Below are 12,527 nucleotides of genomic sequence, written 5' to 3' on the forward strand. Positions count from 1 at the left end.
CCTTCCTTCCAATGGTTTTGAGCATCTAACTTCTTGTAGCCTGAACCATTACTCCTCTATTTCTGTCACAATACAGCTCTGCTCTGATGACATTCCCTTGACAGATATACTATTAATATTTTCTAATTGTTAAGAAAATATTCTAAACAACAAAGTACTCCTCTGATACAACTACTGACCCTGGTAAGTTTGTTCCATTTTTGTCTGCTGATGGACTTGAAGCTCTGCACTGTGAATTCTTCTTTTGACTTTTTGGTACCATTTTTGTGAATAAAACCTGCCCACACATGGCATGGAACAGAAATCCTTATAGGGCAATTTTAGGGGCGTTGATTATGCAAATAATGAAATCTCGTGAATGTGTATCACCTCATGAACAGGTGGTATTCATCAGTCTGAAAAAGCAATTTATGATAAGTTTGTGCAGTTATGAAAGTTTGGTGAATCTTACTTGGAACAATCATACGGAGAAACCTCACAGGATAAAGTCTGAGAAGTTTTGGATAAGAACACAAAAATGTTCTTACATGAGGCCCAATAACTTTTCCATACAGTTGATCTTCTTCATTGCTATTCAGACGCTTCGTCATTTTTAGACAGACTGTAAGCTGTTCAGTGTTAAGTATAATGTTGTACAGTGTTTCTTTCAAAGTCTCTATTACTGTTTAAGTTCCAAAAGCTTAAACCAGATTGTATGCCTTGAGTCATAAAGCTTCTGCACCCAAAATTTCTTGAGTAACTGAAACACAACCTAATGTATGTCCCGTTCAATGGTGAATCTGTCTTTTTTACAGAGAATGTGGCTGTGGTCATCTCAAACTACTGACATTAGTTACAAAGTATCAAAATGTCCCTAGAAAAATCTTCAACCACTCCTGTACTTCTGCATCCTACATATGCTTTTTTGTACAGATCCTGTTGGGAGTCACGTAGTAGAAAGTAAATACAATTGTGGAAGTCTGAGTGCATTGATTAATAAACTCTAAGGAGAAAAAATATTTGGAGGGTTTATCTTCACTGGGCTAACTGAAACACTGTAAGTTATGACACCAGCACGCTGCAGTGCTGCATTGTGCTTGATGCTTTTTTCGCCTCTCATGTGTCAGAGTGATGTTGGGGGCCAGCGGACCCTGCAGCGACGCTGGACCACCTTTGCCAAAGCTCAGCTGTTGTGCCAGGCTGACAATGAGCTACCCTACAATGTGATCCAGGATATAGACACCCTACCTCCAGCAGAGGGAGCTCCTGCCGATGACACTCTCTTTTATGGCATCTTCACCTCACAATGGTCAGTAAGCTTAAGGGCCATGACATGATCCATATATTACCTAATCTACAATCCCGAAGCTATGGTGGCCTGTTTTCCCACTGCATCACTGTCATTTTGTAAGGGTGCTTTAAACTTGTGCTTCTCAGTGTTTTGTTCAGCCAGCATTTTGCTAGGTACAGAGCCTGAGTCTCACTTCAGTTGTGACTTGTAACTGTCCATGGGAAGGATAGAGTGCTGCTTAAAGCTATGGTTCCCAAGGTAGGAGTTGCAACGACCTGGGCAGCTTTGAGGACAGGCCACAATTTATTTCCATATATTAGCTGTACATTTTTATGTCTCTGTGCCGGTGACAGCTGGGGCTGGAGGTATTATCTTTTCAGGTTGTCCATCTGTCCATCCGTCCGCCCCATTCTTGTGAACGCGATATCAGGAACGCCTTGAGGGAATTTCTTCAAATTTAGCACTGATATTCACTTGGACTCAAGGATGAACCTGTTAGAATTTGCTGGACTAGAGGTCAAACTTTAAAAAAAAAAGCCTTGTTAAATATGCTGTTACTCTGTAGAAAAGAAAGATTGTGGTTGTGGATTTTCATCTCAACACAACAGTAAGAATTGGCAACTGTCAGAGCAAACTATAGAACAATTTCTACACTTAAAATAGTTCAAAAAATGCTGATACAACTCAGTGAGACCATCAGAAGAAGTGAAATCAGATTGAACAGTAAAAGCTAATTGCTTTACAGCTGTGTGGATAAAGGGAAGTTAGCTGCCCCACACCAGAATGCCTCAATGCTGATAATGGTGCCAATTAAGTTTAAGAGACACCCTGAGACAAAACACTTATTTTTAGCTAACAACAATAGGAATACAATGTGTAATAGGGTACATCATATCATGTATGTTGGTTGTCTTGAAAACCTAAAATATGACAGAGCAAACAAAAAAATGCTGAAACCAATTAGCACACATATTTTTTTTTCTCTTTTAAGTTTAAGTTCAATATTTATTAGCCACACCACAACATTGTGTGTATTTCTGTGTTCGTCTGTGTGTGTGTGCATGTATATGTGTGTTGGTGGGATGGTGTGGTGCATCAAGGGATGTCATTGAAATATAAAAACAACTATCTTGTTTTGGAACCACTGACTGCAAGGATAATTCAAAATTTCAACCTGGGAAATATGCTATCACACGCAGGATCCTATATATAGTCAAAACGCAGATACTCGTGTTTTTCAAACCTTGAAACAGTGTTTTACTAGGTTGTTTAGGCTTTGTTTCTCATTGAGCAAAAAAGTACCCATGCATAAAATCAGCAACAGTTTAGCAGGTCCAAAGCAATGAGGGAAATGCAGACCTATACACTGGGGAAACAACAAAAATCACTCTTTCAAAAGGCAACATAAACAGATTGTTCTATAGCATCATGTGTATTTAGTCTTTAGCTCTCGTTATAGTCTCATAGTGTCTTTTAATGTTTGTCATCCATTAACCAGGTCTGTCAACTCTGGACGGTCTGCAGTGTGTTCATTCCGCCTAAATGACATCAAATCAGTTTTCTCCGGTAACTACAAAGTCCTGAACCGGGACACGTTACAGTGGAGCACACGGGTTCAAGAGAAGGTTGCAAATCCAGGAGAGGTAAATGGTCACTAATTGATATGAAAATTGAATGAGACTGGGACAAGACTGCTCATTTGGTCCTTGAAAGAAAGAAAACTTGTACAGTCCCTGTAAGACTCTGTATATCAATAAGACATGCAGGCAGACACATATACACTGGCTTTAACTCTAACAAGCTGAGCTCATATTCCACCTTACTTAAAGTTTCAGTTTCAGATAGGTTTTCAAGGCCGTAACCATTGAAACTGCCTAAGGCTTGACTTTATTTCAGATATGGCTTTTTTTTAAATAATTCTGTCCAATTCCTTTAGTAATAACATTGTAAGTGAATAGCTGATATCTGGGAACATGGTGACATAACTAAAACCATGTCCAAAAACGCACGCAATCAGATCATTAGACAGGTTGAAACAAACCTCCTCATTAGAAAAACTTGTTTAGAAGAGAAAATGAACCTTAACAGTAAAATGCTTACCCACTGTTTTAAGTATTATCACAGTTTTTAGACTAACTTCCTACTTCAGCTTTTACCTACTGTACTTATTGTAGTTGTGTATACACTGAACTTGTGCTAATTGACATTTATTGTCGAGTACGGCAAAATGTTTTTATAAACTGTATAAAAATTTACAATCAATCTACTGTGGTAAATAAATAGAAACTTATTAAATATCTGTTTATATTAAGAACAATTCTGTGTTCTGTGTGGGTACCTTTAAATGTCTCTCTGACAGCTCCTCTAGCACCAGCTGTAACTCAGCTCCATCTGCTTGCTACTCTGCTAACTGCTGTTGACCCGTGTTTTATGAATGGGATGGAGTATGAACAGGATGGTAATCAGTTTGAGAAAATCCACTTTTTGAGTTTATTTCAGTTCAGTGGAGGTGTATCATACACAGTCTGATATACAGACCCTCTCTTTTTCTCCCTTCACTCTATGCTGTGAGTAAGAATAACGTTATGGAGATGCTCAGATTCTTATAATGATTTTAATACAGTGAAACCTAACACACTGTGCTTAATTTCTGATATGGTCAAACTCCCTTGTTGTGTTGCAGTGTGGTCTGCACAACGCTACAGACAACGCCCTACGCTTTGTCAAAGAAAACTTCCTGGCAGATGACAGTGTGCGGCCAGTTGGGAGAAGTCTAACCATGGTGTCTGCTGAGCACAACTACAACCATCTGACTGTCCAGAGAGTCCAGGCTGCCAACAATAGAGACTACACTGTCCTGTTTCTGCTTACAGGTAGGCCCTGTGAGAGGCAGACCACTATGAAACAGTATGTCCTATTTTTTGGCATTTACACACTTGAAAAGCATCAATTTACCACATCTCACTTCCTGTTTAGCAAAAACTCAATCTGTTGATTACTTTTCTCAGTCCCATGGGCAACATCTAAGGTAGTGCCAGTTGCTGTGCAGCGATACTGACATGATGCAGACTGTCTGGCTTCAGTGTAGGTATTATTTCTTATCCTCTGTGGTTTGTAAATGCCACCAAGTTACTACCAGAGCAGGCGTGGTTGCATATTACACACAAAGGGTTAGATAATGGAGGACGAATAAAGAAAGCATTTGTCAATTTTTCTTGAAATTTCCTCTGCTCATCTCATACAGCTGCTACCTTTCTTTTTCTTTACTCTTACCACCTACAGTCTGCCTGCTTGTCCCCTCTGCGGCATCCTCATTTTGATTTTCAGTGGCTGTTGTGTATCTTCATTTTCTTCATTGACACACTTTTTTATCTCTATCTTGTTTGCAACTTTGATTAGAAATTGATCAATTTGTATTGTTTGTCCACTACGTGTTAGCTAGCATGAGAGAGCTGCTGCAGCTGAACTAAAAACTCTACTACACAAGTTCGCAGTTTTGTCAGATCGGTGAATGTTTCCTCCTCTTTAATTCAGTATTATAGTGCATTGGACTGTGCTGACTTGGAGCAGTGACAGCAGGCTGACTCTAGATAGGATTGTCTTGGTGTTCATTGTTAATTGTAATCCTGGAAGGTTGCATTGAGTGTGGTGGGTATCGGACTTCAACGTTATTTTGTTAGCATGCAAGTTGCATAAACATCAGCCAAAATAGAAAAAAGAACATTTCTAGCAGTTGCAAGACAGCTAAGCTTTACTTACAGTTTTTCAGCTGATTTCAACAAACTTGTTTTAATTGTGATTTCCCTATTTCTTTTGGCATATCTGGCACTCAAGTTTATGGGGATGATCTTTGCAAATTTGGAAGTTATTCTGGATTTTTGACTTTTTCAACAACTTGCTAGCATAGTTGTAACTTGGAATCCTGTCACGTGGTCACATTTCACTGTGCTGGTGTCAGAACTGGTAATGTTAGATGAGAGCTGTGATGCACAAAACTGTCACCAAGATGTCCGTGTCTGAGACTGACACTTGACTCTATTATCCCTCTAAAAAAGAAAATGATTAAAACAAAGGAGGTTTGCTCCATGGTTTAACTCCCTAACCTGCATATTAAAGCAAACTACGCAAAAACTTGAAATGATATGGCATTCTACCAAACTAGAAGAATCCCACTTAGCCTGGCATGATGGTCTTAAAACATATAGGAAGGCACTCTGCAATGCCAGAGCAGCCCATTACTCATCATTGCTCCATGGATCCATTTATTCCTTTAGCTCTCAGTAGTAATGATTTAATGAGCTTCTTTAATGATAAAATTCAAACTATTAGAGACAAAATTCACCACTTCCTGCCCTCAACCTGCATCGATTTATCTTCAAACATAGGAACCTTTTGAAACAGCTGTAAAACCTGATGTCCACTTAGACAGTTTCTCTCCCATCGACCTTCGCCAACTAACTTCAACAATGTCTTCATCTAAACCACCAACTTGTCTCTTAGACCCCATCCCAACTGGGCTGCTTAACGAATTTTTACCCTTAGTTAGCACCTCTTTAGTAGATATCATCAATATGTCTTGATTCAAAAGCATATTCATGATCCAGATGTTTTACTCAACTATAGAACCATATCTAACCTTCCCTTTCTCTCTTAAAATCCTTGAGAAAGCTGTCACCAACCAGTTGCGTGACTTTTTACATGATAATAGTTTATTTGAGGATTTTCAGTCAGGATTTGAAGTGCATCATAGCACAGAGACAGCACTGGTGAAAGTTGCAAATGATCCTCTAATTGCATTGGACAACGGACTTGTCTCTGTACTTGTCTTGTTAGATCATAGTGCTGCATTTGATACCATTGACCATCATATCCTATTACAGAGACTGGAACATTTAATTGGCATTATTGGACCCGCTCTAAGCTGGTCTAAGTCCCATTTATCAGATCAATTTCAGTTTATACATGTTAACGATAAATCCTCAATACACTCAAAAGTTAATCACGGAGTTCCAGAAGGTTCTGTGCTTGGACCAGTTCTGTTCACCCTATATATGTTTCTTTTAGGCAATGTTATTAGGAAACACTCCATAAACTTCAATTGTTATGCAGATGATACCCAATTGTATTTGTCAATGAAGCCCGATTAACCCCTCAGTTAGCTAAACTTCAAGCATGCCTTAATTCAATTCAATTCAATTCAATTTTATTTATAAATCATAACAGAGGTTATCTCTGGGCACTTTTCATGTAGAGCAGATCTAGACCATTCTCATTATAGTTATATTTACAGAAACCCAACATTCCCCCATGAGCAAGCACTTGGTGACAGCGGCAAGGAAAAACTCCCTTTTAACAGGCAGAAGCCTTGAACAGAATCCAGCTCATGGTGGGCGGCCATCTGCCCCAACCAGCTGGGTTGAGAGAGAAAGAGAGAGAGGGTGGGAGAAAGGAGGCAGGGAGAAGGGGGGGGGGGGGGGGGGCATAGCACAGTAGACGTATAACATAATGATGTGTAAAAATATTGAGACTAATAATAAAACTAATAATTATAATAATAGGGTGAATAATAGTACTAATAAAACTAAATATAATAATAGATGATAATCATTATAATTGAAGCAGTGGGTGTTGAGATATGTCCTCAAGACCTCATAGTACCCTATTACCAAAGTAGAACACTGCGCTCCCAGAATGCAGGCTTGCTTGTGGTTCCTAGAGTGTCTAAAAGGACAATAGGAGGCAGAGCCTTCAGTTATTAGTGTCCTCTACTGTGGAACCATCTTCCAGTTTTGGACTGGGAGGCAGACACCCTCTCCACATGTAAGAGTTGGCTTAAAACCTTCCTTTTTGATAAAGCTTACAGTTAGGGCTGCCTCAGGCTTGGCTTGAGCCAACCCCTAGTTATGCTGCTATAGGGCCTAGCCTGTCGGGGGACTTCTCATGATGCACCAAGCTCTCTCCCCCTCCTCCTCTCCATCTGTACACATTTGTATCGCTAACTTGGTTTATTCTCTCTCCCATAGTTTTGTGCTTTCTCTTCTCTCTCCTCTCTCCTCCTGTCGCTTTCTGTTCAAGGGAATTTTTCTTTGCCGATGTCGCCAAGTGCTTGTTCGTGGGGGAATGTTGGGTCTCTGTAAATATAACTATAAAGATCATGGTCTAGACCTGTTCTATATGAAAAGTGCCCTGAGATAACCTCTGTTATGATTTGGCGCTATATAAATAAAATTGAATTGAATTGACTTGAGAATAACTGATAATAATTAATGTTGATGCATAATGAATAATGTTGGATTACTAATGCTTATTTCATAGACTATTTGGGATTTTTGTGGTAATGCATACATAATGATAATAAAAAAATCTTGAAAACTTATGAAGACTTCTTCTTCTTCCCCTCCATCTATTTGGTCAAATAGTATAGGCTTACAACCCAGTGTAGAGTTCTAACTGGTCTTTCATCTATTGGGATGAACCATACGTTTGGGGATTTGGGTTGAATGATTGGATTGGACTGAGAAACCTTGTGGTATCTGAGAGTGCTGGCTGGCACCTTAAACAATTTACCATCAAAACACTGTCTGTCCACTGTATTAACATGAACTGGGCTTTCTCACTAATCTTGTTTCAGACTCTGGTTACCTACACAAAGCAGTGCTGCTGCAGAGTGGGGCCCACATCATTGAGGAGGTCCAGGTTTTTGAGCAACCCCAGCCTATCAAGAGCATGAAGCTCTCCATACCCAAGGTAAACACTGAGACAGACATTTACACTATGATTTTGTTCAAGTCAAAGATTCAAACTAGATACCTTAAAGATAGCTTAAATCCAAAACTTAATATGTTGTCATCAATAAACTCTCACACTGTAACCCAGGGCAACTGCAATGGAACAATAGGTAATAGGTACAATAATACACATTTTATCAATGATGGTAGTAGTAATAATAAACATTAATGTCTCGTCTATCTTTAAAATGTCACTATGTTGTGTGTTGAGCAAAATATCAGATGGAGGTCTATCAGCTTTATACGTCCATCCATCCATTTCCCAAACTGTTATCATGTTCAGGGTGTTGATGTACTGAAGCCTTCCCTGAACACCTTGAGCGGCGAGATGTGTGGATCAAAATGAAACATGATCTGAAAAGCACAGTCAGAAGTATACAAGTGTGCACTGAGGTCAAGTATAGAAAAGTCACAGAGTAAGGAAGACAGTTATAAATACCAGTTATGTTTGACCATTGGAGAAAATATAGGAGTAAGGATTTTTTATAGATAAAGAATTAACATTCTTCCTAATGTACTGGTAAGTAAGCTAGCTATCTTTAGTTTATTGAGTTGTGAATAAGGTATCAGTCTAACTGAAATGGCAGCCTGCTTTGGTGACAACTCTTCTCACCATCATACCATACTGTATGTATGCTGGTTACAGGTATTACCTCAGAATCAGTAGCAAGAACAATATAGCAAAACTCTGCAGTCCTAACGAGAACTGTCAGCTGTAGTAGACTAAAGATATTTTGAGGGTGAAGAAGTATGAAACTGCATCTGTTAATCAAGTGAAAGTGAACATCTTTATGTGGTACGTGTATTCTGCTATCCCCCCCACCCCCAACCCCCCCACCCCCCATCTGTGTCTCTCACTCTCTCTCTTTCTTTCTCAACCCAAACGGTTGAGGCAGATGGCAGCTCACCATGAGCCGGGTTCTGTTCAAGGTTTCTACCTGTTAAAAGGGAGGATTTCCTTCCCGCTGTCGCCAAGTGCTTGCTCATGGGGGAATGTTGGGTCTCTGTAAATATAACTATACTGAGTACAGTCTAGACCTGCTCTATATGCAAAATGCCCTTACATAACTTCTGTTATGATTTGACACTGTATAAAACAAATTCAATTCAATTTAATTTAATTTAATTTAATTGAAAGGAAGGAAGTTTTGTCTCCAATCTACTGCACTGAAATCTGGATGTAAACAGTTTGGCCATGTTATGCACAGTAACCTTGCAACCCTGAACAAATTAAAGAGGGGATAAAAATGCATTAACAAACAGTGGTGCCATCATGTGGCTATTTATGAATACAAGCAGTTGGCAGAAGTGCAATAAGACATAAAGTGCAAATAAACAATATGAATGTTACTGTAATAATATATATAAAGGTTATACAATAAAACAGAGTGACTACTGGTGTATGAAATATAACAGGTTGTAAATTAACAGAATGAGTGATAATGTATGGAATATATGATTACATGTATATACAGTTGCATGAAAAAGTTTGGGTACTTCTGGTCAAAATTTCTGTTACTGTGAAGAGTAAAGGGCGTAAAAGATGACCCTGATTTCAAAATTGCATGAAGTTAAAGAGGATACATTTCTTTAATATTATAAGCAAGAATACTTTTTTATTTCCATCTTTTACAGTTTCAAAATAACAAAAAAAGGAAAGGGCCTGAAACGAGAGTTTGGGCACCCTGCATGGTCAGTCCTTAGTAACACCCCCTTTGGCAAGTATCACAGCTTGTAAAAGCTTTCTGTAGCAGGTAAGGGTCTTTCAGTTCTTGTGTGAGGGATTTTTTGCCCATTCTTCCTTGCAAAAGGCTTCTGGTTCTGTGAGATTCTTGGGACGTCTTGCATGCACTGCTCTTTAGAGATCTATCTACAGATTTTCAATTATGTTTAGGTTGGCGGAATGTGCAAAACCTTCAGCTTGTGCCTCTTGAGGTAGTCCATTGTGGATTTTGAGGTGTGTTTAGGATCATTATACTGTCTTAGAAGCCATCCATTCTTCATCTTCAGCTTTTTTGCAGACAGTGTGATGTTTTCTCCCAGAATTTGCTGGTATCTAATTGAATCCATTCTTCCCTCTACCAGTGAAATGTTCCCCATGCCACTGGCTACAACATAAGTCCAAAGCATGATTGATCCAGCCCCGGGCTTAACAGTTGGAGAGTTGTTCTTTTCATGAAATTCTGCACTTTTTTTCACCAAACAAACTTTTGCTCATTGTGGCCAAAAAGTTCTATTTTAACTTCATCAGTCCACAGGACTTGTTTCTAAAATGCATCAAGCTAGTTTAGATGTTCCTTTGCAAACTTCTGACACTGAACCTTCTGGTGAGGATGCAGGAAAGATTTTCTTCTGATGACCCTTCCATGAAGGTCATATTTTTGCAGGTGACGCTGCACAATAGCACAGTGCACCAGAACTCCAGAATCTGCTAAATCTTCCTGAAGGTCTATTGCAGTTAAATGGGGGTTTTGATTTTTCTTTCTCGCAATTGTAGCAGTTTTCTCTGAATGTTTTCTAGGTCTTCCAGTCCCTCAGCTTGACCTTCACCGGTCCTGTTAAGTTAACATTTCCTAATTACAGAACAGTTTCCGTACCATACTTCGATGCAGTATGCTCTCAATGGTGCATCAGAAAGAACTTCACCAAAGTCTTTGGAGACAAATTACAAATGGAGGGTCTAAAACCAGTATTGTGAAGTTTGACCAGCTTGGAGGGACGAACAGTGTTGAGCTGGGACTTGTCTCTTGAGCACTTGGTGACAATGGGGGTGAAGGCCTGATGTCATTCAGACATGTGGCCCCAGAAAGCTTTTTCGAACAGGAACAACAGTGGCTGTTTTCAGGCACTTGGCAACAACTGACCGTGCCAGTGACAGCTTAAAAGTGTAGCTGTTCAGCGTAGGTGCTCAGCACGTGGCTAGTGATGCCATCAGGACCAGCGGCTTATGCACAAATCAGGCATGTAATTAATTTAAGTGACCTTAGCAAAGTGGTCCTGAGTTTGACTTGCTCAAAAGGTGTGTGATCCATCCTTGTAAAAATCTGAACATTTCCTTATAAGATTTAGGTATTCTCAAAAACTCAACATCATTGTGTCTAACCATGTCTATAAAATGATTGAAATGAAAGATTGTAGTCTTTGCCATGGCTGGTAATAGTAACTCAGTTTCACCACACGATGGACTGTTTAACCCTGCAGGAGATAGTGAAGAAAAATATCTTGTCAGTGTTTGTCTGTTTACCCCTTCATGCAATGAGCGTAATAGTTGATTTTTCTGATGCAGTGCACCATATCATTCAAGGCAGGGAAAAAATAAAATGGATAATATGCTGACACCGATTGGTCCAAGACATGGTCATATGCTGAGTAAGCTTCTTGGCTCTGTGTAGTTAATGTCTCACTGGAAACACGCAGCACTGTGTATACTTGTTATTCTCTGATAAACTTGACATTTATGGCAAATAAAGAGACTCATCCAAGTGAATCACCTTACTGATTTTCTTATTTTATACCATTGCACCAGATGCCAAAGATTGTTTACCACATATGTACCTTAGAGTTATTTTAGAATTGTTTGATCTCCTTCTGTCCCCTTGCAGGGTCTGATATATGTTGGTACATCAGAGGGTGTGGTGAAGGTTCCAACAGCGAACTGTTCCTTTTACTGGACCTGTGCTCAGTGTGTTCTGGCCCGAGATCCCTTCTGTGGTTGGGACCCTGTCAACAGGGCCTGTGTGGAGGCCTCTAACACTCAGACCAGTCTGTGAGTACAACAAGTTTTTGCCATTTTTTATGTTGAAAGTGTCTCATATTGAGAAGAGTAGTCTTTTCAGGAAAAACTTTTAAAAATTTTAAAGAAATACATAAAATACGTGACTTCTTTTAACACTTTTTTTATTAAAATAAAAAGGTATTGAAAAAACAATAGAAAATTTTTTTATCATTTAGGAGCAGCCTCCATTTTTTAAATTCCCATTGGATGTGTTTGTACATACATAATAATAAGGGAGTCTTTCCCGCAGTCTATACTTCAGTGCTGTCAGGGTGACTAATGGAACACATGTCCATCAGATTTTATCATATGGCAAGAATTAAAACAAAGTTTCCGATGTTTTGAATCATTTTCACCACTCCTAACTAGAGCCCAACCGTGGCTGGATTTTTGGGGCCAATGCCAATATTGATTTTAGGGAGTAAAAACTTCCAATATCTATGTATCGATGAATATTTTATATTTAAAAACAAACTATAAATAAACTAAACAAACAAACCAATATTTCGGCTGGGCTCAACTAATAACAAAACTGACTGAAAAATTATTGGGTATTTTAACGGGACTGGGTGATATTGTTTAAATAATGAGATAACAGTCAGACAGTCTCTCCTGGAAGACATTCATAGTGTTACACTCAGTCATTCAGATGACAGAAATAGTAAGTGTAACAAATGAGGCCCAGAAGCCTAGG

The 12,527-nt window shown here is 39.1% G+C and overlaps 1 protein-coding gene across 2 annotated transcripts in view; it reads left to right on the forward strand.

The window, feature by feature from the left end:
* Window positions 1-12,527, forward strand: part of sema4ab (sema domain, immunoglobulin domain (Ig), transmembrane domain (TM) and short cytoplasmic domain, (semaphorin) 4Ab) — a 44,301-nt gene that overhangs the window by 20,027 nt on the left and 11,747 nt on the right. For both annotated transcript variants that reach the window (XM_040123253.1, XM_040123255.1), the window contains exons 9-13: window positions 1,107-1,288; window positions 2,769-2,913; window positions 3,954-4,143; window positions 7,902-8,017; window positions 11,661-11,824. In XM_040123253.1, the coding sequence (XP_039979187.1) occupies window positions 1,107-1,288; window positions 2,769-2,913; window positions 3,954-4,143; window positions 7,902-8,017; window positions 11,661-11,824 (797 nt within the window). The remainder of the gene's footprint in view (window positions 1-1,106; window positions 1,289-2,768; window positions 2,914-3,953; window positions 4,144-7,901; window positions 8,018-11,660; window positions 11,825-12,527) is intronic.

This window comes from Xiphias gladius, unplaced genomic scaffold (assembly GCF_016859285.1).
Source record: "Xiphias gladius isolate SHS-SW01 ecotype Sanya breed wild unplaced genomic scaffold, ASM1685928v1 HiC_scaffold_1483, whole genome shotgun sequence".
NCBI classification, from domain to species: Eukaryota; Metazoa; Chordata; class Actinopteri; order Istiophoriformes; family Xiphiidae; genus Xiphias; species Xiphias gladius.